The sequence below is a fragment of the Lepisma saccharinum genome, chromosome 1 (genome assembly GCF_977018435.1).
Source record: "Lepisma saccharinum chromosome 1, izLepSacc3.1, whole genome shotgun sequence".
NCBI lineage: Eukaryota > Metazoa > Arthropoda > Insecta > Zygentoma > Lepismatidae > Lepisma > Lepisma saccharinum.
The window spans coordinates 82,847,878-82,875,360 of NC_139229.1; the positions used below are offsets into that span (position 1 = coordinate 82,847,878).

General features: G+C 37.6%; 1 protein-coding gene across 2 annotated transcripts; it reads left to right on the plus strand.

The window, feature by feature from the left end:
* Positions 1-1,358: 1,358 nt before the first annotated feature.
* On the plus strand, positions 1,359-25,304 carry LOC145983712 (uncharacterized). 2 transcript variants are annotated; one of them, XR_014441265.1, is made up of 11 exons: positions 1,359-1,501; positions 4,165-4,281; positions 6,507-6,623; positions 9,453-9,572; positions 11,193-11,302; positions 11,770-11,888; positions 14,790-14,947; positions 19,561-19,702; positions 21,713-21,926; positions 24,681-24,729; positions 25,105-25,304. XR_014441265.1 is itself a non-coding variant. In XM_083116767.1 (10 exons), exons 1-9 carry the CDS (start codon positions 1,441-1,443, stop codon positions 21,906-21,908), a joined length of 1,140 nt encoding a protein of 379 aa, XP_082972893.1. In that variant the 5' UTR covers positions 1,359-1,440; the 3' UTR covers positions 21,909-21,926; positions 25,105-25,304. The 2 variants fall into 2 exon arrangements, 1 of the variants encoding a protein (XP_082972893.1); XM_083116767.1 differs by lacking the exon at positions 24,681-24,729.
* Positions 25,305-27,483: the final 2,179 nt, after the last annotated feature.

Genomic DNA, 27,483 nt, shown 5'->3' on the forward strand with positions numbered 1-27,483 from the left:
ATTTGGAAATGGGTATAATGCATTCCATTGTAGCATGCAGCAAATTTGTGATTCTCGAAGAAGAAAAAAAAAACAAATTTCAAGCAGAATATCCGAAGGAAAATATGACAGCTGGAAAAATAGTGATAAATGTAGAAACAAGGTCAGATGTTGATATTTTCATATTCTACCACCCATTTCCTTTCGCCAAAAGTGGTAGAAAATCAGTGAAAAATAAATCAAATCAATCAGAATCATAGGACGGGAAAATCTTCATTATTTCAAGGCTTCTCTTTCTCTTGCAACTCAACGGTGGAACAGCAAATACTGACGTGCTACTCTGTATATGTAGTTTTCATATTCTTGCAAATGCTGTTACTGATGATTATAATAAAAATTATGTGAATTTATCTCTCCCTAAAAAGTGTGAATTTCTTGCATGTATGGGATATCATTTTCTCTTTACACACGAATCCCCCCCCCCCGCGCAAAGCAAATCGCACGTAGCTTATAACTACGTCACTTTAGTATCATACATTTTCTTTATCTTCCCTTGTTGCAAAGAAGGCAGGCCCGTAGCCAGGATTTTATTTCGGGGGGGGGCACACATCCCTTATAAGCACAGGCGTCGCCAGAAATATTTGTAGAAACGGGCAGGCCACTGATAGAACTTGATTAGTAGAAATAATAATGATAATAATAATTATTACCACGGTTATAATTGTCATTTTACAATAATAACTATTATAAAGTTATTAAAAATAAACCAATTTTAATCCAAATTTATTATTATTAATATTATATAAATGAAGAGACTTGGCTACTCGATCCACAGTATCAGTGAATATCAAACATTATTTTTCTTACATTTTGTACAGTTAATATACTGAAATTCATAGTTATTGTATTTTGTTATTAACTTTCATACATTCCGTTAAAAAAGCTTTAAAAGTTAGAGCGAAATTTTACTCGTAAAATGTATATTGTGTGACCTCTTGCAAAGAAAACTATACATTTTGAGGGCTGTGGATCTATTTTTTCTTTGGATTAAATGAAAGAATATAAAAATATAACCTGGTTCCTCTATTATAAACTAAACTTTTTTCGATCTAATGTTTAATCCTGCTAAGGAAGTAAAATTCATTACCACTATACACTATTAAAATTATATTTTATAGGATGTCGGGGGGGGGGGGCTTCAGCCATGTCAGCCCTCCGCCTGGCTACGTGTCTGTAGGAAGGCAGAAATGAAACACTTTTGGCTGATGGTGTGAGGTGGCGATCATACAATTGCTAAGCCTTCACCACGGGGTAATGCAATGTCAATCTGCTCCAGCTGCCTGTACTGTCTGATACAGGGATAACCTCAGCAGAGGTCCCGAAATGAGCTGCTCCATATAAAGGGGAAGCCACGTTCAGAATCCCGTTTCCTACACTGAAGGCTGCAGACGAACATCCACGATGAACAGATCCTTGTGTACTGCCATTCTGTGGCTCGCTGCCGTGGTCATGGATGTAGTATGTAAGTATGCTTGGTCGTAAAGAATTAATGCGAGACCCAGAACGATGCTACATCGCGACCTTAAGTGCATGCGATACAGTTTCTACGGGAGTCTTCCCAAGCTCTTCCGTCCGTGGCAGTGTGCCAACTTAGCTCTCTTGGAGCCAGATCTGGCTCTTTCGTGCACTCGTTCGGCTGTGAACTGGGACGCCCAGCCCCGTGCCCCACTATGATGCCATCACTGGTTCCGGCCCACATACACCAACTTTTGTCATAATTATACATTTTGCGCGTGACGTGATATTGTTATATTGGCTGCGTCGCCCCACTCCCTCTTATCTCTCCAGCTACCTCTTGATAGCCCAATGTTTGACGTGAAATTGACATAATATTGTTATCAGGGAATTCTTTATTTTCGATTTCATACCACTATCGGTGGATTATTGAGATGGGCGATGCCGCCGGATCTAGATGTTGAAAACTAAGAATAAATTGTCATCAATTTAGAGTTAACGATAATAGCAGTGCCCCCACCCCTTTGACAACTAACATTACCCTAGGAGGCACTTTATTTAGCCTTCGTAAATCTAGCTCCTTGAAAGTCAGTTTTAACTCCAGTTAAGGAGAAATTTAGTTATTTTATGAGCATCAGGTTTGGCAACACTGCCAGGAGGCAAGGAGAAAAGCATTTATCATATGGGAGTATCATGGGATTCCGAGAATTATTATTCATCATATTTTTCAAACATCGTGTCCAGCTTAATAATCAACATAAAAAAAAACGCTTTCACTTGCAACATGGAGAGAAATTCATACTCTTGAATACACTCAGGTTTTTTTTTTTAGTAGCAGTGCCTATTCGGACGATATTGAAATAAATGCACAATTTGTGCGTAACTATATCTCCTCAATTATTCCAACAAGTTGTGCCTCTGGCATTTGTATAGTGATCCCTCCCTCTCTAATATATACAGGGAAATTAATGAAAAAATATTACTAATGTTCAGGCAATGCAACGACGAATTTGCAGCTAGAACCTTTTTACTCCAAAAGTAACGTTTCAAATGACAGTAAAAAGGTTATCCCTTAAACATTCAAACTTTTTGCAAAAAAAGGAAAGGTGACCTACAGTTTTGAGTAATAGATAACGTGCGACGACGGCCATGATGACGATAGTAACAGCCTTTCATTAGAGAGCACAATTTTCAGTCTTAAGGCTGGTTTACATTGGTCGAGTGAGCGGGAGAGTTACTGGGACGAGTTACTGGCCTGTCTGCTCGACTCGACCCTTCTATGGTGAGTAGCTGTTTACACACTTTTTACTCGACTCCAGCAAAGTGGCATAGTAGCTGCAGCTGTTTGGTGCTCTTTTGACAGAATGAACCATCGACGTCGTTGGCGATTTAAAAATAAGTTCTGAAACGGCATACACACTTTTTTTTCACGAGAAATGAATACAATAATGCACGAGGACATGTCTAAAAAAACAACTAAAAAAAAACAACTTTTCCTTGATTTTTCTATTTTCGTGCGTTCTTGGTTGTGTAGAACGTAAATTACTTATTTTTAATTTTACATCTACGCCAAATACGTCAAGTCTCATCTCCTACACTTATAGCTTCATACGCCCGTAGCTTATTTTGTTCATCATAGCCTTGTAATCAAGGGGTTCCGGGTTCGATACCCGGTGGAGGCACAAGTGGTGCGGATCCCACTTTAAACTGTAGGTCCAGTCCCGATTAGCCATACTGTGCATAAAGTGGACTTAAAAACAACAAATCAATCAAAGCTTATTTTGTTTTTTGTTTGTTCCTATAATCGACACAAATTCCATGAACATTGGACACTCGATGAGAGAGGAAGCAATTCGGTCGAGTCGCTGTCCTCCGTGGACAGCCACTTGACTGTCCTGACTACTGGAGCGAGTACTGGCTCCAGTACTCTCCCCAGTTGTTTACACGGGGAGAGTAGCTCGCTTCACCCTACTCGCTCCAGCTACTCTCCCGTCTATTCCACCAATGTAAACCAGACTTTACGGATAATAGCAACATGCTGCAGCGGAAAAAGATTTAAGATTTATGAAATTCACCACAACATTATTGCATTTCTATTTTCGTTATTTTACGTCACTTTTTTTTCTTATTTAGGTTAATCGCGACGATGATGATGATTTATGAATATGTGACATTGATGGAGGGACATTCGATTCGAAATTGAGACCGTCAGTGGGAACGAACGCTCTCGGTCACCGAGGCGACTCCAACTATGAAATTCCAGTATTTATAATGATAATAATGATATAGTACGTTAGGTTAGCTTGAAGGGCACCCGGAGAGAATGGCCATGAGGGTCACTTTCCCCCGAGTTATCTGAAAAGGATTCATGTAATTCAAATGGTGAAATTATAGAGTGAAAACATGGACGAGAGGTGCCGTGAAGGACAGCAGATTAAGTGCCTATGCAAATTATCCAAGTGCTTTAGCAGAATTTTCTTAACTTACTTGAAGCATTGCTGCTTCGTCTGAGACGGGCGGCCTTGGTTAGGTTACTGGTTAAAACTATTATTGTCATAGGTATATCCAATCATTTTATGAATTCTTTGTCTTGTTGAAATTAGAAGGTTTGTAATTGTAGTGAAATTTCTGCCTGAAAGCAACATTACTTGTGTACTTCATTTCCGAAAGGTGCAGAACCCTGTTCCGAAAGCCAGTTTGAATGTGAGAATGGGAGATGCGTCAACGGGATGTACAAATGCGACGGAGACAACGACTGTGGTGATGGAAGCGACGAGGCTACGTGCGGTAAGCAGTCCTTCTTTTATTGGAAGTTTAAAATTACTATGCATTCCTCAGGTCTACTCAGTGGGTAGGTTTTCGCTACAACCTCCAGTTTCTATCCAAATTCCACCTTGCGTATGATCCACTTATTTTTTGTATCATCTATCCGCTGTTAGTCTCTCCCCCACCTCATGAACCACTCCTTCTATTGCATGGCATTTCGTTAGCCAACCATTTTTTTTTCGTCATCTTGATCACTTCCAGTTTTGCTCTTTCTTCTCCATCTTTTTCCACCGCAGTTTCGTTCCTGACTTTGTCAGTACTTTTCTCGCAGTCCACTTTTCACTTCTCCGTAACCACAGTTCCTAAGCTTACAATCTTGTTGCTCATCGTCCAGGTTAAATACGATGCTACATTCCACGCAAAACACTTCAGTAGTCTCTTCCTTAGTTCCTTGATAATGATAACTACATATATATATATATATATGCAGTGGCGTACGCAGGGGGAAGCTAACATTTTGGAAAATGCAAATTTTCAACTGAAATCAGTAACAACAGTCGGGACAAAAAAGTGGTATGACAAACCTTCTTTAAAATGACTCCCGATTACCATTTTTGTCTTTGAACAACTTTTAGAACGAAGGTTAAAACTGATAATTACGAAATACTTTATTGTGCATCCTGTACTCCCCTCCACCCAACCCCACCTAGAACGCGGCTATGTAAATCCGCCTTTATAAGTGCAGCCACCTCCGATAACATTTCGGCATACGTTAGTGCATATATGTAATGAATTAATATTTCTGATGTTGCCACTTTATTTTTTATCGTTTTTTTTCTGAATTTCCATTTTCGTCTTGTTATAATTGTAATTAGTATTAGATTAATTTCACTTTTATTTTATTTCACGTTTCTGCCACTTTTGGCTTATCGCGATATTATTATATTATTATTATTATTATTATTGATATTTTCACGTGTGTATGCAGCATTAAGCTTGTGAATTTTATACTAAAATGTATTTTTTTATTATGTTTTCATTATTCCTTATTTCTCTGTCTTAACCTATGCAGTTAATAGCAAGAGTTAAATGTCTCTTCTACACTGCCCGATAATAAGAGACTATGCGGCTACAGAAAGGGTAGGAATGTGAAATCTATCAGCCAATTTGTTCTATGTTCAGAAGTAAAATTAAAAAGCGCTGAAATATGTTACTTTATTAGACGTTATAGTACTTTTTATTTAAAATACCAGAATTTATATTTTAAGGGCTCGGGTGTAAAACATGGCAACTGACATTTTGATTATTTATGAGTTACGAAGTAAAATCCTTCAATTTTCGAGTGAAATTTCCATGTCATACAATTTGCATTGGACTCGGTGAAGCCTTCTGAAATTGTTAAACACACTTTTTTCTTAATGGACTTAGAAAGAACCTAAATGTCACTTACCGTTTAAACCCGAGCCCTTAATTTAGAATTTAACTTATTACTACAGCCTGACAGATAGTAAATAAATTCTGAATTGAAATTCTCTATATATGAAATATTCCAATTATGTATTTTCATTCTACACTGATTGAGTATAAACCTAGGCTGTGATACGTTTTTGATTTTGGGTAGCCTTTGTTCATTTTTACGTCAAGAACATGATGAACGTTCAATTATAAGATTAAAACAAAAAATCATTTTTACTAACCGTGCCGAAAACTGTGATGCCATGTAGAAAAAGACAGTAAGTAACAACAACTATGAAAATTAAAGTACAGTCGCACTGAATTATTATGTATTACACTTTAACGGACCATCTCGCAATAATAAAGCAAGTTACAACACAAAAAAATTATATATTTCAACGAGTTTTAATTTCCTATATCTTTTCTATTGTTGACGATCATCTTTTATAGAATCCTGGTTTGGCAGCACTGCTCTCGTGTTCCGACGTAATTTCTAAAATTAAAGTCAATTGAACTTGCAAATTAATACACTAACAGCACGTGGTGCAATATCGAATTCTACATGTATTTAAATGGGAGAACAGTTGACAGACTGAAGCGCAAGGACGCAACTATCGTGCTACCACCTACAATTATCTTTGCCTGAACAGCATCAGTCATAAAAGCCAAAAGCTATACAAAATCAAAGAGTATCATCATGGCTTCGATTCATATCCAATGAATGTATGACTATATATGTAATGTGAAGTGCTTAGAATGTAGGTACTGAGTGAGGTTTATTGTCTTGAAAGATTCCTGTCCAGAGTCGATGTTTCGGTGCAACAACGGGAAGTGCATCACAGAGACTTGGAGGTGCGACTGGGACGACGACTGCAAGGATGGAAGCGACGAGGATCCGGATCTGTGCAGTAAGTGCAACAGACACACATAACATGAAAATACATCAACAATTCTAGAAACTATAGCACAGTAGTGTGGGAAGTAGAGCAATACTGTAACATTATTTTCAACTTTCTACGTGTTCAATATGTCAGTGTTCTATGGATAGCATCTAGCCATGTAATCGAGAGTTCGCAGGTGCGATTCCCAGTGGGGACAAACTTCAGTGGTTTAGATACACATTAAGTCTCAGTAAAAAAACAAAAAAAAAAAAACGAACAAATCTTGGTGGAATATTTGTTCTATGAAAACTGCCGGGTAGCTGCAAAGCACAAGTAGAATTCTGCTTACGGGATTCTTCAATTTCGTTAGCGTTCAATGGTAATTACATTATTCATTGTGCAGTGCTTTTCATTTTTACCTATTACAAGACATGTCCGTGTATAAGGGAAGGATTTAACAGGCCTAAATCCCTCTCATTGGTTTAGTAAACATTTCGCAGTAATTACGTAATCACATCAACAATTAATATTACTTAGAAGAATTTTGAAAAAAATATTTATGATTTATTTATCATGGATGGTCACATGTTCTCTAATTACAATAATGTTATTTTCTTCATAACCTAACCATGCCTCAGAATTTGTTTAGTAAAATACATTATAACTGGCATTCATTAATTGTATGTAATTTCAAAAAGTAAACACATGAACTCCTATAAAGAAAACATAATGAATAATAATGGAATTGTTAATAGGTGCATACTTAAATTGTTTAAAAGGAAATATGTTACTGATTAATCGTAAACTGTTTAATGTGATGAGATGATGATGATGATATAATAATAATAATTAGTAGTAGTAGTAGCATAGTATGGTAGTAGTAGCACTTACAAATATAATCATAACAACAAACACCGGTTATTACTCTTATTATTATACGTGCAAAAATATTAAAGTTTTACTACTCTTGGGCTAATAAAGTTTAACCCATCCCATTATTGCTCGACGTGGTACAATCCAAAAGTTCGGGGATTCGGCTCATAGTTCCTTGCTGGACGACTCCAAAACAGCGATGCACAATCACCTTCAAAGTAATCCCTTTGAGCGACGATTCACTTTTGCCAGAACTGGTAAAGCTGCTGGAAGCGATGATGCTTTCACTTCACTTCTGACACGAAACAACGTCCCTTTAGATGGGTGTTCAGGGGGAAAAGTTAGAAATCGAAGGGTGCTACGTCCCAGAGGCGTGGCGTGCATGTAGCCGGTGTTACCGCAGGCACCAGAAAAATGTAAAGAATTAAAATGTTGTTTCAATAAAATGACAACATTGTTAAATACGTTAATGAACACCGTTGCCGTCGAGTAGATATTGCTTAGGACATTTTTTCTGCAGTCGACAGAAGCGAAGAGGGAGGCCTATCCGCTACCCTGAAGAGGCAACAAGGGAGAAGAGGGGCGCCGATGCAATGAAAGAGCGGGGAAGGACTTTGGGGCATAGTGTGTTATGGGGTTATTCTATTCATATGCCTGTTAAGGGGCCCTGTTGACGTTCATACCTACCGGATCAGCCAGTGTTGTCACATCGGATTGGCAGAAAAGAGCTAAATCCCGCCTGAAATAGACCTTGCTCCAAAATACTAAGTTGGCAACAACAGTAGTACGTACAGCTGGGCTTCCCCTCCACAAAGGAGTGGAGGTCAGTCGTCTGCTCAGTGCTCACCACACAAACGTTAAACTGACCCGAGAAAAGTGTGTATCTTCTTCTTCCCCTTCGCAGCTCATTGCAAACAAACAGAGACGGATGAAGAATTGACAAGGGTCTACCACTATTCATTGGATTTTCGTGGTAACTGTCTCATGAGTGGTAGTTCTTTCTAGGAGTTTTTGTGGCTAAATCTCTGTGCTGCTTGCAAAACAAGAAAGAAATGAACAAATATCTAGCTCGAAGACATGTTTTCTTTAGCGGGGGGGGGGGGGGGTGATAACGTCTAGCAGGCATGATTGTCGTACTGATAGCCGGTAACACTTTTGAAAAAGTCACGCCATGCCACTGCTACGTCCAGTGAATAGGTGAAGGTTCCAGCACAGACATTCCATGTGTCCATGTGTCAGCGACGAATATGGGCTGGTGAGCAGGAGGATTATTATGGAGAAGGTGGCCATTGTCGACGTTGCTACATCTCAGGCCGCTTACGGCGAATAGACTCCCGCAAACGACGTTCAACTTCCACATAGGGATCCTTGTTTACTGTTCTGCCCTCCGGAATGAATTCGAAATGGACAATTCCTTGAGAACCAAAGAAAACCACGAGCAGGTCGACCATAGGGTTCATCATCGGTGACGGATTCTCGACCCTCTTTAAACCGGCGATGCCACTCGAACACTTTTGAGCGCGACACTGTAGACTCGCCCTACACTGTTCTTAGCATAGTGCAAGTCTCTGACGGCGTTTTCCCAAAACGATGACAACATTTAATGTTCCTACGTTGGTCTTGAAAATCGATGTTTCTTACTTCGCGGGAGCACCGGAACGAACAATAGAAGAACGTGTCTGCAGTCCCCCACGGGAGAATCCATTATGATTACGGAAGTGAGGAATGGTAGAATGCATTTCAGTCACGGTTACTTTCCTTCATGCTCGTGCTTTCACGGGTGCATGCAGTCCCCGAATTTATGGATTGTACCACGTATGTATACGGCCATGACGACGGACGTTAACCAACTACTCCACGGTCCCAGAACTGCTCCATTGAAGTTAAGCAGGGAACATGGTTGATACAAAGAATTAACAATTTTATGCAATAACATCATTTGTAAGGTTCGGTACAGAATAAGTGATAATGAATTGTTTGCAGGTAAGGGATGCTTGCCTTCTCAGTTTGCGTGTGCGAACGGGAAGTGCATTCGAGCGACGTGGCAGTGCGACAGAGACGACGACTGCCGCGACGGGAGCGACGAACACAACGAGATGTGCAGTGAGTATTCCTTAGTTACTTTTCCCTCTTGCTCTTAGTGTGGGCCATGCAGTGCGACGTCAGAATTTTGTAGCGCGGCAGGAGTGCCTTCCGATGCAGCTTCAAGTTTACACAATCCTGCAACAGATATTTGCATTGGGTTTTCCTACACTGTGAAGCCTCGTCCATTAAATGCTTTTGGTTGGCAGTTTACTCCGTACAAAAAAAATTACTGATTTTTTTTTTCCCAGTAAGGTAATTTCGGGGAAGAAAACAGGCCTAAAAACTTATCACTGGGCAAGTGCTCTTCTTGTTTAGGAAATTCTGTTAATTAACTGTTACTGTGAAACTCGACATAATATGGCAACTGGACTATGGTCAAGGACGAGAACATTGGAGTCCCAATTTCAGAACACCCCTGCACAATTAATTGGTACCTTGGTGTCAGTTGATCATTAACAAAAAACACGTATAATGGTTTTTAATTGATCGATTGATTTGGTTTGTTTTACTTCGCATTTCTGCCACTTTCGGCTAATCGCGACCATGAGGATGCTGGATGAGTGATGAAGAGACACTCACAAGGAACACTCATGCCCAGGTCGGGAACCCTGGTGTCGTAGCATGTTGAGCTAACCACTCTGTCACGGAGGCCGGCATAATGGTATTTAAGTAATAGCAATTGCGAAAATTGGAATGTTATCGGTAACCCTTTCCCCTTCAAAAAATAGTCAATAAAACAGATGCAAGTTCATTGTAAAATAAAAATTATAGTTGTCAACGAAATACAAAAAGCTTACAATTATAACACTGATACCAGATTTTGATATCTCACAGACTAGCATCTTTTTCAATGGCAACGATTTGCAAGTACGAGGAGATGGGTTGTGGGAAATTTAATTTTGTTAATGGATTATACACACCGTTTCGGAAATCGTGCAACTCCAAAGTTTGATCTGTTGTAACAAGAGAACTGGAGGTTTTAATCATCATAGTTTTTATTGTAAGTTTACTCTAGACATAACATTCCAAAAATTAATTATAATGGCACACAGAAGTCAGAGTGAATTTGTTTGGCGAGAGAGTAATACGAGTATGTAGAAAATTGCCGCAAGTTCTGAATTCCAAGTTTCTTGACAGGTGCTTTGGCTTTGACAGGTGCTTTGGCGACCACCGGGGTTCATTTTCAGCGCTCAGTGAGTTTGAGATGACCTCTCAGCGGAATTAGTCTTTGTGATTAACAGTCCAATTTTTTTCCTCCAGATGCCGATATTAATTTAGTGAAAAAGTACTGATGTACTTACTGTATGTGTACGTGGTTACAAATGACAGAAGTATGGATCCAAATAACAAAAATTATTGAATATTAAATAAAAAAGAGAATAATTTAGTTCACACTGAAAAGGAAAATGTAGTGAAATATCTGAATAAATAAATAAACGATCCGTTGCCATTTCTGACGGGAAGGTTCCAGATATTCACGAACCGGAACGCCATTCCAGTCCGCTCCGGTCCATATTCATTTTGAGTTCTGTTGGTTGGCAACTTTGAAACTTGTTTTTGTAAGTAGAAAAGGATTTGCATTGAGTGATCTTTCAGGTAATATTTATCTCATAAATATTAATCCTCTTTTCTAATTAGATGGCAGCTACTCAAGAAGGCCAGACCCACTCGACGACATCCTGTTGGTGGAGAGCCTGAGGGACAGATGCAGGGAGAGCAAGGGAGAGGAGGGAGTCGCTGAGTTAATGGTTCGTAATTTCATAACATCAGAGCTAACTGGCTCTATTTTAAATATAAGAATATTCACAGATTTGCAGTGGCGAAGGCAACAACCTTCAGGGTCGTTCAATCTTGAATCTGCAAACTAATACCGTGGTATATATGTATACACGGCGCACCTAAATTTTTAACACAGAAAAAGAATGCACGCCTTACATTCGAAGAAATACGGTATATATACATATATGAGATGGAAAAATGCCTTTTGTAAACGAATTTATTCATTGCATGTTTTCTTTCATAATCATATAGAACATTTTAGAGTGCTTATATTTGAAATTACATATTTGAAAATATCAAGCATGTGTTGAGAAAATACAGTCTTTTTATTAATCATATTTAAGAAAACTGCTATTTCAAAACATTTGAAGAATGTAACAATTAGGAAATATGTAAATAAACATAAGAGCTCAATTTCTCGTAATTGAACCCGCAGAGAGTTATGGGGCAAACCAGGCAGTGCCTGCAGTCGTTGGCGATGGGCGTTTCCCTTGAAGTGGACCACAGCCTGCCGAGGGAGCAGCTCTTCGCAGATGGTCTCCAAGCATTCTGCAGGTTTGTTTGTAGCAACTTACAGTAGATTCCATGTTCTTTGGGTAGGCTTATGTTCAGGGGCTCCCACCTTCGAATCCCGGTGGGAACTCCCCAAAATGTCGTGAAGACAACTGGGGGATAGTTGAATAGAAGTAGCAGCAAACTCGAGACGGGAAAGTTACAGAACAGCAGCGATGGGACTCGATACGCTGACTACGCATCGCCCAAGGCAGTAGCGTACGCAGGATTTCATGAAGGGGGGTGTTATTTCGAAAACTTTCTACAAATTCACATTACCATTGTTTTATTATACTTTAATTAATTAATAATAATAAATTAATTAATAATTCTTATAATTAATTAATTAGTTTAATTACTACTAATAATTACTACTAATGCAGCTGCTATTTATGAAAGATATAAAACAATATTACATTTCTTTTGTTTCTTTGTTACAAAATAATTGTCTAGTCAACGGTTATTTGTATATGATAAGTGAGACATTTTAAGTGTGAAGAAAATCCATAAAACAAGCAAATATATTAAATTTATTGAAATAATCGAAATATGAAACTCATTCAAGGAGTCGCGCTGGTCTAGTCTGACAACTTCGTGGGATATCCAGTTTCGATTCCCGGAATTGGTTGGAATTTATCCAGCCTTGTCTCCGCACCCAGCCTCATAGCAATGGGTACCTGACAGCAACCCTGGGGGATGAAGGCTGCCGGAGCATGGTGCTGATCACATCACCTGCAAAATAGTTCCAGATCGAGAATCTTTGGGGCCCACCACACCACTACGTGTGCCTTCATGGCACGGTGCTATATGCAGGGGGAAATTTACATTACCTTTACCTATGGAACTCGACCAGGATGATGATGAAGCGCGAGAATACATGTTGCTAAATTCCACTGAGTCTATGTTTTCGTTGAAAAGTAAGTTTATAGACATTCCAACACATTTATTACTTCTAGGTGATTCACAAAGCATTTCTTCAACATTATTTAATGATGTGGATGTAAATTCAGCATCACTTGAGAGTTCACAAGGGGATGTGAAATCACTACCGGGAAGAACGTTTGCAATAAGGTCGGTACACTGCGACGAAGCAAGGAATTTTCACAATTCTCGCCAGAGTCACTGCGCGACTTTTTGCAAAAAGAATTGCAAAATTGAACTTTGCGGCCACTTAGATTGTGTTTGGAATGTTGTGTTTTTCTTCATGCTGCATGGGAATAATAATTCACATTATTATTATTACTGTCGCAAATCTTTGACTGTGATAAATTAGCCATTTTTAATTTTTTTCTACAGCATTTTCCATAATATTTCAAAAGCTCAAGGGGGGGTTTAAACCCGGTAACCCCCCCTTGCGTACGCCACTGGCCCAAGGAAAACCCGCTTGGCACTCAAAGGTCTGTTCCGCCACGGAGTAGGAACAGACTTCCATTTAACCATTCCTCGCCGAGAACGACTGCAACCAATGCCTTATTCTGCTTCTATTTCGACTTCCAAGAAAGAAGGGTTGGGCGATGCTATACATATTACACTTACTTAAACATAGTCCAAAAAGGTATACTTTGACGATAATTCATCTTAACTATTACATTAAATCATTTTTGTGACTTACGTTCTTCTACCATTTTCTGCGCCACCCACTTTATTAGGGAAGTCAAACATTTAATTTTCATTATATAATATGTGTAACTTTAACTATTTTTTTAACGTCACAATTGAGAAAGAGTCATGAATTTTAGGTGGCAACTTTTTAAAAGGCCTGCTGAGGTAACAGTAAAATTAATGCACAAAAAAGTTGGACTTGTGGAGTGGAATGGAGAGCAGAGACCTTTCGCGCTATCTGGTGTTGCGGCTGTGAAAGTCAGAAAGATGTTGAAATCGGTTATAGAGATTATTGCGGGTCTTTTATTTGGAGGATTTTGTACAGTAAAATTAACTTATGAAAATTACGTTTATCGTTTAATTTAAGCCACTCGACCTTCGCAAAGTACAGTGTCAAATACTCTGAATGTTTTAGATCGAAAACGAAACGAATGCAGGCATGTTCCAAACAAGTAAACAACATGTTCACGCACTACATAAAAATCATGAATACAAATATTTCCATCAATTGTACTTAATATACAATATCTGTATCGAATGAAATTATGAAGTGAAAATATCATTTTATGTGAAACAATCTAAATTCACTACTTTTTCAAAATTAAATTCAAAGTAACAAAAATGAGTATTTAGTTATTAAATTGGGATCGTGTGGCCCACCTGTACTTCAGACTAAGGAACTAAAATATGCTGTATGCTCCAGGCCCCGCACCCACGTAAGGCCGCTCCTGCCATAATGGTTTAAGAATTTATTAGATTTCTCACTGAACGTCATGGGATTGAAGTTTCTCATTTCATAACAAAATCTGACAAGTTTATATGACAACATATAAAAGCAATTAAATTCATGAGCCAACATGACAAATCAAATTTAATTTGGATTAATATAAAAATAAGAAAAGTTATGGGAAAATTTTAGGCATAAAGTTTATGTTGTGTAACCTCTCACATAAAAATCTAATTTTTGAAATTTTGTAAACTGAGAAATCATTCATTTTCTGGATTAAATGGTTCAATATGAAAACATAAACTGATGCCTGTATTATAAGCTCAGTTTCTATCGATCTAAAACAGATTTTACTTTGATTCAGTGCTTCAGGTGTGGGAAGATGGTAACCCCTAGACAGCAAAATTTTCGTAAGATATCCCCTAGCTGTCTCATTGTCACTATGTTAAACCATAGGAGCATTCCCCCCCAGCTAACTCCAAGGCTCAACCGAACTTCCCCCAGCTAACATTTTACCTTGAAATTATTCATCAAATCATCCGCTCTCAAATAACTAATTCATTTTTATCTTTAAGGAAGAGGCAAGAACTCTTTAGCTGCACGATAGAATACACGAAGATTGTCGAAATATGTGCGGACTCGCAAGATGGGGAGGAGATGAAAGACACTCTTGACGTTATAATTGAAGCCGTGGTCGATTACGTGTGTTCGGAGGAAGGGCAGGAACTTACGAGTAAGTATATACAATGTCAATTGTTCCTGATAGAAAAACACGGAGCTAAATATTGCTGTAATATACCGGACACCAGTGGCGAAGCTTGGTCTTAAGGGGAAGGCAAGCAATGCAGTACTCCGAAAGAGTGGGAGAGGGGGTTGTTGTCCCAGTGTTTCTAGGAGAGAAAGGGCATTTTAAATAATAATAATAATCCCCAACTCCTCTCTCAACAGCCATGCTTGTTAGTTCAAATTCTTGGTCACGTTATTGATATAACTTGCTATTACTTACAGTTTCCCGTACACAATTTGAAATATCCATGTTTGTTTTGGTAAATTCTCAGCACACCAAACAAAAGAGAACTCTTACTTGAACCACTCGTTCTTCCCACACAAATGGGAAATGTTCCGAAAAGCTCCGAAACTAACAGAAAAGTGATACCAACTTCGTTGTAAAAATTATTGTTCACGGTAGAATAAAATAACTGACTTGAAGCTTAAAATTATATGAAGCATTGGAATAATAAGTCATTAGAACAGGAATAAAATACGCCGGTTCTTTTTTTTTTTTTACTATGTATCATATTAATAAAAATAGTATTTTGAGTTTGATAGCATTTAGGACTTAACGTTTTTGCTATTTGCAGGTCTCAGAAGAGTGTTTCATTGCTTTCTTGACATAAGTGTTATCGAAAAAACATCAGTTTATTGAATTTGTTTGTATGGAAACTCACGAAAAATATCGTGTAAATTATTTGGTAGTAGTTGTCAACACTGGCGTGGCGTTGCAATTTGAGATGAGAGAGTGTGAGGCGGACAATAGCCAGCTGTTCTGCAGATTCCAGTGCTCTCCAGCGCCGGGGACAACATGTTTATCTGCACGTTTTACAAATCGTGAAAGTTAAAGTAATGCTTTAAAGTATGTTTACGTGGAATTGGAACAGTTATAATGATTTATTTCAATAATTCTGTGTTTATAATAAAGCAAATATCCATCTTCGATATCGCGTTAACACTTATATGCTTTCTGCTAGTAGTGTCTGCTTGGCTCGGCTGTTTTCGAGAAGCCGAAAAGCTCCGAAAAGCAGAGCTTTTATTAGTGGTTTGGGGACCGTACCTTCACCAGCATCTACCCTTCGCCATATGATACTTCAGAAGCGTTGGTTTCCCGCGCAGTGGCTGCAAGCAGAGAGTTTGGTGCTTGCCAACGGGCTGCTGAGAGAGTTTGCGGCCGTAAAATTTCGCGAAATCGAATGCGATAGAAACTAAATAAGGCACTCAACATTAAATACATTAAATACTATTTTAATAGTGCAAGCAGTGCATTGCTTGTACTATATCTTCGCCACTGCCGGACACATAAGAAACAAATCACCACACTTCCTTCGACATTCCAGCACAGGAGAGGAAATACATTTCATGAATATTTATTTGAAATTTCAGTTTAATAACTGTCCTTTAATTCATTATGTATGAATGTTGTTAATTTTCACGACATTTCTAAGCTTGATTTAAGTCCACTTTGAGCATGACTGCACCCAGTGGCGGCTCGTGGTGAACCAAAGTGGAGGGGCGACAGCTCACAAATTTGCTATACTTGTAATGTGAGTTTAATTGATTAATTTTGTATATAACAGCCAACATGATAAGAAATTGATATAGTATTTGTCTTGAATATCATGATAATCATGTTTACACATATTATGATAAATTAATAATTATTTAACAGTAATGTGAAGATTACGAAAGATGGAATAAGAAATAGAATTCTAACAGATTTAGTTGTAGCATTTTTTAACTTAACAGAGGGGAAAATTCAGAAGAAGGGATATTAGTTTTTACACAGCTTGATAAGCACAATGACGAATATTTACGTGCATTGAACGTGAAAATTACTAGTAAAAATGTTACACAAAAAACGTTTCCTGTCCAACATGACTAACTGATATGTGAAATAGGGCAGCAAAGTAAATATCTCACTGGAAAGGTGATGTCTGCGTTACCAGAAGCCCAAGCTCTACAGTAAAAACTTCAAACTTACCAGAAATCTTCTTCAGACATGCTTCTTCTAGATTCAAATTCGGTCTAGGCCGGCCTAGGTTTTTTATGTTTATTTTTTTCATCCAGACTTCTGGTAGAAAAACTTTGCACCAACATGTTCTCCACATAGCTCATCGCAACAAACGCACAACTAGTACAGCACACTACCGAAAAAGCTTCACTTTTCCATGGAAAACGAAGAAACAACAAGCAAAGAGAATCGAGTATTCTCTTTGCAACAAGTGTCAATGTTATCGTCTACCCATGCAGTCATTTTATTGCCTCGGGGTTGCCAGACAATTTTGCCAAATTTTCAGAAATTCGTAGTACACAGGTTCCTGTAGCGGCTCTTGGTGAGTTTAGATGACTAGTTTCTAATTTATTTAACAGCCGGCTTGAAAATAAATTGTGAAACTTTGTCACACTATCAGGGTTTTATCAAAACGTGCTAATCAAAACATTTAATTAAATCTAATTTTGTGAGTAACACGAAGCTGTAGCCGACTTTCGTGGCTAGCATACCGCATTACAAAGCCATGGATGCTGGGTTCGAATCCCGGACTGGACATGGGTGTTCTTTGTGAGTGTCCTTCCATCAATTTAATTATATCATCACTTATCCTCATCGTCGTGATTACCGAAAAGTAGCAGAAAGCGACGGTAAATAACAAAAATCAAGCACCTGTCTGTACTTTTTCAGTTACCGATATTTTCTTTCTTCATTGGAAATTGCGTTATTTATTGCTCTATGGAATACAGAATGATTTCTTTTGACGGTTGGTAATTTTCCTTCTTCTGTTAACTTCATTGCTTCTGGCAACTCTTCATTGTTTACCGTTCTCCGGAGAGAGGGCCAGTTTCCCGTAAGGAGTGGGTTTCGGAGGACAAACCCTCCGTCCTCCCATGCACAGATCCCGCGCGTGTTATTTTATTCACACAGTTCCTTCCCTCGCGTCTTACCCCTCGCGGTCGCGCCTGAGAATGCTCTACGTCTCGTAAAGTGGGAGGACGGCGCCCCGCCAGATTTCTCTTGATGTTCCGTATACCCCCCCCCCCCCCCCCGTACGGTGGCGTGCAAACTTCACAATTGTCGCGGAAGAATGAATACAGAACCGACTAACCAACGATCTATAAGCAACGGAATATTTTCAATTCAGACAATGTAAAAGCTAATATATAAATGTTAAAGTAATGTTTGTTCACTTGTGGTTACACACGGCAGTGCGGCGTCCGTATCGTCCTTATGAGCGGCCGCCCCTGACTGCACCTGCCTACACTGAAAATCGAATCCGGGAGCCATAGATTGCAAGACAACAGCTTTAACCACTTCGCTCTCAGGGAGTTACCACTACTACGTTCTTGTCACAAAATGTGTACACAAAATTTCGTAATTCCTCCTCAACAGCTCGTTTGTTTCCCTGAACTGGTCGCTCGACGATTAGGATTATTTGGATTTACAATTCGGACAATATTACACATAAATCGTTGATATTAGTTTCGTTTCGTAATTCTTTTAGACCGCCTCCGTGGCGGTAATTTGCTACGAAACCATAGGTCTCAGGTTCGATTAAGTCATAAATGTATCGTTATGTTTGCCCTGTGATTTATTTTATCAGCGCATTGCAATTAACCCTAAGATAGAAAAGTGATGTAAAATAACGGAAACAGAATAATAGAAATAGTAATTACCTGCTGAATGGGCGGGGCTTTTCAATCTTCCCAGCATTCTGCTCCGCCGTACTGCCTTTCTCCGGCAAAAGACAATTGAGAGTCTACAAGACACTGCAGATCACAACCTTACGCATTCTTGCTCGACGTCCCTGCAAAGAGCACAGACTTTGAGACTACGTGGTTGTTCCCCAACCAACGGTAAACACGGCAAATGACGTTTGGTGTCAATCCCCAGCTTGGCAGACAACACAGCAGCCAGCGCTATTCGATTCGTAGACAGTATGTTGCAGGAAGGTCCTCCGTGGCCGTGCGGTCTAAGCCGCTGTGCTTTGGACTCCGACTGTGGAACGACATGGGTTCGAGTCCGCCTGGGTTCAGTCTCTGGGTTCTCGGCCTGTGTATAGGATCGGTGGTAACCCACCATCGTGAGTAAACTGGGGAGCTACGAGTGAGTAGTGTAACCCGGTCTCGGATATCTCCTCTAACGGCTGGGGGTTCGACGTGTTGACCCCACGTTACCGCATTACTGGTTGAATGATTGTGGAAGGGAGACTGGCAGTCGGGAGATCGGCCAATGCCTTTCAAGGGCTGTCGAGCCACGGGTTATTTTATTATATGTTGTAGGGAGATATTTGCACAGTATCTGAAGTATACTTATTGATTGATTGATTGAGTTGGTGTTTTAAGTCTACTTTATGCACAGTGAGGCTAATTGTGACTGGACCTACAGATTAAATTGGAGTCCGAACCACTATGTGCCTCCACCGGTTCTCGAACACGGGACCAAGTATACTTATAAAACAACAGATTTTCCGTAGTTAAAATCGACACTATCTTGATATTTGTTTGCATGAATTGTCTTTAAACTTATCAATATGTTTAAATATCACCAACACTCATAAAAAAAATAATTGTTTGCAGACGAAGCAATGGCAGAGGTAATACGTTCACAAATGGAATTCGTGACCTGTTTCCAGCAATCGTTGCCTGCAAAACTAGAGAGCGAGTGCCAAATCGACGACGAGATGACGAGCCTAGAAAGTGATGAAGAGGAAGAATGCAAGTAAGTTAGTTTACGTTACAAATATTTTTAGCATTTGCTACACTATCACGGCTATTGTTTACTGAACTTTCAAGTGGCTTCTACTAGTGTCATGCAGAAGAGTAATGACGTTTAATTTTGTATATTAGTTCTTGAGACTTCTACCACATCTTGAAGTATTTAAATAGTTTTAAATACGTTATGCATGGATATATATATATATAATAAAATAATATAATTAATAAATAATGTAATAATATATTTATATATATATGTAAATAATATTTTAAATTATATAAATCTAAATTAAAATCAAAAAACGACAGAAAAATTAGATGTGCAGAAGGAACTTTTTTTTAGTACAGTTGATAAATATAAATTATGGTGATAATAAAGACAAATGGTTAAACATAGTTAAATACAATATTTGTGTTAGGTTTTCTAACTTCAAGAAATGCAGGAAATTATGTATAACGAAAATAATTTAATGCAGGTAATTTCAAATGCGTCAATGTTTCTTGAACCTGTCAGCTTTCAAAAATGTAACTAGTTAGTTCTTAATATTTAATCAATTGCTGCCGTTGTAACTGGCATTGCATTTCATTCTCTTTATTACTCTTGAAAAACACCACAGGCAGTTTTATTGTTATTAGTAGGAATGTAATTACGCATGGACAACCTGCAAAAGGACAAGGCAGGTATTTTGTCGCGCACTTTCCATCAGCTAATCTTTGATTTAAAAAAAGCATATGATTCGGTCAAAAGAGATAAATTATATAATATATTAGTCGAGTTTGGAATACCTAAGAAGCTTGTTAGTATGATAAAAGTATGCACCAGTGAAACAGAAAGTAAAATTCGTGTGGGTATTAATGTGTCTGACAAATTTACAATTCATGATGGGTTAAAACAAGGAGATGCATTATCTCCATTGCTCTTTAATTTTGCCTTAGAATATGCTGTTAGGAAGGTAAAAGAAACTAAAGAAGGACTAAAATTAAATGGTATGACTCAGTTGTTAGCATATGCAGATGATGTAGATTTATTAGAGGATGATATAAATACAATTAAGAATAATGCTAAAATATTTTTCACAACTGCTAAAGAGATAGGTTTGGAAGTTAACAAAGAGAAAACTATATGCTTACAGGCCGAAACCAAGTGTTAGGTAATAATCAAAATCTAATTATTGATAACAACTCGTTTGAACCAGTTTCCAAATTCAAATACTTAGGAGTAATATTAACAAATGAAAATTATATTAAAGAGGAAATAAAAAGTAGGCTAATTCAGGAAATGCATGTTACTTCTCTCTTCATAAACTTTTGTCTTCTCGTTTAATATCTAAGAAACTAAAAGTTAAAATATACAAAACAGTAATTTTGCCTGTAGTATTATTTGGGTGTGAAACTTGGTCCCTTACATTGAAAGAGGAACACAAATTGAGAATATTTGAAAATAAGATCCTTAGGAAAATATTTGGACCTAAAAGGGATGAGGAGATAGGTGAGTGGAGAAGGTTATATAATTTAGAACTACATAATTTGTATTCATGTCCAGATATTATTAGAATAATTAAATCAAGAAGACTTAGGTGGGCAGGTCATGTGGCACGAATGGGAGAGGAAAGAGGAGTTCACAGGATTCTTGTTGGGAAACCCGATGGTAAGAGACCTGTAGGAAGGCTAAGACGAAGATGGAGGGACAACGTTGAGATGGACCTAAAGGAAATCGGTAGGGATGGAAAAGAGTATATAGATCTTGCTCAAGATAGGGACAGATGGAAGGCCTGTGTTGCTGCAGCCATGAACCATCGGGTTTGAGAAGGCTAGAGAGTTAGTTAGTTAGTTACTTTCAAAGAACACAATTAAGGATGGTACAAATTATTTTCTATTCACTTATGGAACACACTGAAGTATTAACTTATCTTTACCCAGTATATGAAAAGGTATCTCTTCGTAATCCAAAGGAATTCTTACACACGCACGCTATGTAAAATGGAAACGTATTTCTTCCTCCTTCTCTTCTCAGACTAGCACATGAGAAATTCGAGTGCATAAAGGGAGTGATGGGCGAGTGCGATTTACCGAAGACGACGGAGCTTGGAGGGAACATCATGGACACCATCTACGAGAGCAGCCCTTGCGCGTTGCAGGGCAAGAGGAGGTCTCTGAAGGGGATGAAGAGGCGGCACCTGGCTGCCCTGGGGAAGCTCTTTCACCTGTGAATCGCTTTCCATACTCAGGTGATACTGGATTCCAATTTATCTGCTTTAGTCACTTTACTAACTTTTTCTTTATTTATTTCGCCTTATTTTCCATGTCAAAGTTAAGCAGTGGAAAATGATTTATTTCTACAATATTTTTACGCAGTTTAAAATAATCTCAAAGAAAAAACTATAAGATATGTGTTACACTTTCAAACTGCAAATTTGAAAATTAAAAATAAAAATCGAAAATTAAAAGTAAGCTATATACAAGAATAGGAAAAATAAATTGCAGAGTTGTTTCTTTCCCCTCCCTCGCAAACAAGCTTCTAATATAATCATCTCGCCATTAACCAAGAAATAGAAAAGTGAACAAAACCATCGATGCGGAAGGAATAGCCGATGGCGTAGTGGTCAACTCAGTTGCATCTAATGAAGTTACAGGTTCGATTCTCGGTGATTTTAACTTTATTGGGGTTGTCCGCCAGTAAGGGGTATACATATTAGGAATTTTAACGTGTTTCAACGATTCAAAACAAACATTACATTTATATTTCCAACAGAAAACTCTTAAGAAGTTTACTTTTCTTATCATGTAATGTACTTTGCAACAAGTAGGCGGATATGCCCGTTGTCAAGACACACCGGCTCGGTCCCCTCGACAGACAAAGACCGGGCGTCGCTGCCTACCAAATATCTTTCTGTTATTAATATATATATATGCCACGACTACGCTCAGTTCCTGCGGGGCATGGGACCCCGCATCCCAAAGTTCGGGTAAGGGTCTGTTTCAAGATAATAATATAATCAAAAGTTAAATTTACACTTACATAACCAAGACTTCAAATTATATTAGCCCTTTCTCATGCTTGAACTCCACCGCAATCGCACCCGCATCCCACTGACCAGTGAGGATACGCATACGATTCGCGATTGAAATCAGCATAATCAATTCTGGCGTCCTTTGGATTGATAAGGCCTCCGCCTCACTGACCAGTAACGGCGGGACACCTCTCCAACCAAAAGGAAGTCAGTTAATTTATACTTATTAGGCAAACTTACTTCAAAGAAATACCAAATAACGATTATAAATTTATTTACTAATCCATATATATGTTAGGATAAAAGAAAGTATACAATCTTCAGATCGAGAAAAATTTACAATGCCAAAATTTAATTTCTGTTCAAATAACTTCCGAAAAACATAGACTGAAACTTGCTTTCTCATAACATACAATCCAGAGAGCTCTCTCTTATATATATATATATCGTCCATATCCCAGCTTAACTTGGTTTCAATAAACAGGTGACAAATTAACAGTAATGATCGACAATTTCCATTAACCAAAACCAAAAGAAAATTACATAAACTTCTAATCCGTAAATATCTATTTGTGCTTCTGTCATATTTTCACTTCAGTATTATGTTCTTTAGAACTCTCGAGGTATACTACCCTCTTCGGGGCCAACCTCCAATAACATTCATAACTAAAGATAAGGGGAGCCTGTCTCTACCCAATTACCAAAGCCATCTCTCGGCCACAAACTACAAATGTTCGCTTGGAATTCCATAACATAACAGGGGACACTGTCTACCCTCTTTGGCTACTTACATTGCAAAAGCAAAACAATAGACTTTTACATAAAACGAATTTCTATAAAAACATTTACTCGACCGGTCACCTATTATAACTGTTTCAAAATTATATCTAACATAAAACCAAAATAAGAAAACCCATTAAACGTTCCGGATACTCAGACTTTAGAAACGGACGTAAAACTATATAAGTTATTAGATTTAAGAGACATCCTCTGACCAGAGGTATGCTCTCGGATTTAAGTATCAAAGAAACAAATTTATTTAAATGAACCTCCTGACCAGGAGAATTCAAAATGATTTAAGAATTAAAACAAATAACTCGACGAGAAGGAAGTATAACTTGAATTTATACCGGAGTCACACTGACCAGTGCCGACTTCGATAGAATTTATGAAACAAAATTTTAAATTATTAAGATTAATTATGTATAAATCAAATTATTTACAAGCCTGCCAAAATCCCCTTTAAGGATCATGCTGACCAGCACAAATCCAGAAAGGTGGCTTACGGAAAACTCAGGACATTGTAGAAGGGAGAGCTGACCAGCCACTCCCCTCACAACGCCTGTGTTCTCCCAGCCCTGGACCTCGACAAGCGATTTAATCACCTAACGATTCCGGAATCTACTGCTATACTGAATTAATCTGCCAGCGAGAACGCTGATATTTATACTTGCGAGATTGCGCAATCCTATTTCTCAACAAAAGATTTCGACAAACTGAAAAGTTATTTTTAGCATCTAACAATTACCCTTTCCAAAAGACATATCCAGAAACACAATGCAAGCTAAACTTATTTACAAACCCACGCAGCGCCGAACGAAAAGAACTCATTGTTGTTAAGGAAGAAAAACAACGCAAGCTTCTACTTGCTTTGCGTTCTTTCTCGTTGGGCCGAAACTGCGTTACAATGTTAACAAAGATAAAAGATAAAAATGTACATTCAAAAGATTAAAACTCCAAATGAATTTATACGAGGGCTATTAAATATTAAAAAGATTTGCCAAAAATTTTTCAATCGTTACAACTTCATTTATTTAATCGATAGTATTTACTAGGCCAATGTATAAAACATAACTGTAGAGTTGCATATATTTGTTTCCGTTAATTAATATTAAAAATATTAATATTATATATAGTAATATATACATTGATTTGTTTTATTTGACTTCGCATTTCTGCCACTTTTGCCAGGATTCGAACTCGGGAGTCCTTGAATCGAAGCGCGCTGCGCCGCATTCATGTAAGTAGGCATGCATAAACTTCGCTTCGAAACCTGAAATTTGATCTCTGAAAAGATTATTTTCTATGCAAGGAGAAATTGAGACACTGTGTATGTTGTTGCAACCCACTTGAATATACCTTGCTAGTGAATTTACTTATCGTTGATTTCAATACTTGTTGCAATGCAAACATTTGCGGAAAACGAGAAGTTTGAACAGTCATTTTGTAAATTAAACATAAATTGTTGTTTTGCTAAATATTTTTACAAAACAAATATACAGAATAAATATTTTTGTAAATAAACGAACCATCTGAAGTTCTAAGTTTTGATGAATTCAGCAAGCAAAAATTAACAAAACATTGCTAATGTTTCCTGTTCTGTTTCTTTTTTAAGATTTGGACTTCACTTATTTTGATGCCTGCAGTAGCAGTGATGCTCTCCTAGGATACTGGGTTTTGTACATACTTTACTTTTCCATGTTATTGCTTAATTGTTATGGAAAAATACTGCTCATAAATATGTATTTTAAATAAACACGCTGTGCGATATTTATCTGTAACTGATACAATAATAAATTTCTGTAATTTATTTTACATGCGTTTCTCCTTATATTATTAATTAATGTTAGACTATTTTAAGCATAGTGCTTAGGAATCTCTTCTTTGGTAAATGGGGGTTTTCATTTCCGTAATAAATAAAGGTTTCTCTGCTATCACTATGTGAACTGAGACTTATTGTTAAGTCTGACTATTAATACTTTTGATTCGTTTTATCACTCAACAACTGTCAATATTTGTCTCTCTTAAGTTGTAAATCTACTTTATGCACAGTTAGGTTAGTCGCAATTGAAAGTATGAAGTTCTTAACCTACAAATGTGTTCCTCTCAGAATCAAACCAAGAACACTTTATCTACACGGCGAAAGACTTAACTGTGTGGAGATGCGAATTGTGCTAAAAAACTCATGTCCATACAAACCTTCTGGAAACGGATCGGCTGGGAGAACGGTTAATACCATGAATAGGTGTCTAACCTTAATAGGAGATTTTCCAAAGGGATGTATAAGAAAGTAAAATTCTGATATAGAGTCATTGCTACTACTGTAGTACACTGGCAGGATAACACCTCAGCAACGGGAAAGTCTCCAAGTTCATTAATATTTTGTCACAACCAGGGGATTGTAATCAAGGGGTCCCGGGTTCGATACCCGGTGGAGGCACAAGTGGTTCGGATCCCACTTTAAACTGTAGGTCCAGTTCCGATTAGCCTTACTGTGCATAAAGTGGACTTAAACACTTAATCAATCAATCAATCAAATCACAACCAGGGGAGATTTATGATTCCTATTTAAAAATCGTTTTTGATGATTTTTTTATTTAAATCAATTTTTTTATCCTTTTAAAAAACTCGACTAAAATTGCTTGTGTAGTTTTTGGCACCATACATATACTGTAGATAATGTATGTTCTTTTATAGGGAGGCTTCTTCTGGTAAACGGCCTTGTAAAATATTTGAACAGTTTGAGTAAAGCAAAAAATATATATATGTAAATATACGTTTTTCTGTTTGTGATATTGTATACAAGAACCTACTATGGAAATTTTTGTTGAGTGTGTTAATGAAATAATAATTTCAGTAACTTTTCTTCCAGTAAAAATAAAACATTGTGGATGTACTATGTAATTGTAACTTAAAATATTTGTATAGTCTTTGCAGTTGAATTTTGGCATTTTTTAAAATGATAGTTTGCAAAATATCAGCTGCCATGTTTATTTACAGTTTAATGATATCGACCCTATTTACGGTTTAACATGATTAGTGTTTTCTATAATTTCCTACATAAAATGTTTGCTATTTTTACCTATAAAAATTATTTAATTTTAGATCAAGAGAAATATAAATTTGTTTACAGTCTACATATTACATTTCCTTTTGTATGAGCCTCAAGCCATCAGTTTATATGAGGGTTGGGGAGTAAGTCATGGCAACCCAGTAATAATTCGACAATCGAAGGATGTATTAAAAATTTGTTATATACAACTGAAAGAGTATCCATTATGGATATTTTGTTGGAAGGAATCATGAAAGAAAACCCAAGCCACCCTGTGACATACACACGTATTAATGTACAAGTTACAAAAACCTTCGAAACGTTTGTCATAATCAGTCAAGTTTTTGTAACATGTGCACATGTGTATGTCACAGGGTCAGACAGGTTTTTGTAACTTGTACATTAATACATGTGTATGTCACAGGGTTGCTGGGCTATCTTTCATGATTCCTACCAACAAAATATCCATAATGGATACTCTTTCAGTTGTATATAACAAATTTTTAATACATCCTTCGATTGTCGAATTATTACTGGGTTGCCATGACTTACTCCCCAACCCTCGTATATATTTTCCCTTCCTTTTCTTTTCTTAGTGCCTAATAAACACCACTAGATGATTACGAGACTAATGTATTTTCACCAAAAAGTTATTCTGATATCTACAAAATCCTTATGTACATTATTTTACATGTTATTTCTTTAAGTGATTTAAATCAGGGATTTCTTTTTTCAAAAGATGACCTGATTTAAATCAATCCACCGTGGTTACAACACTGCTAACAATATCATCATTAAATACGATACTAAAAATATACATATCAATCTGAGATTCTCGATTTTTACTCGGAGTGTGACTTTTCTAATTACACCCAAATGTCAACCTCCCTTCCACGCAGTACACCCTGGACTGCATATTGCAGACTAGCGAGGCTCTGGCGT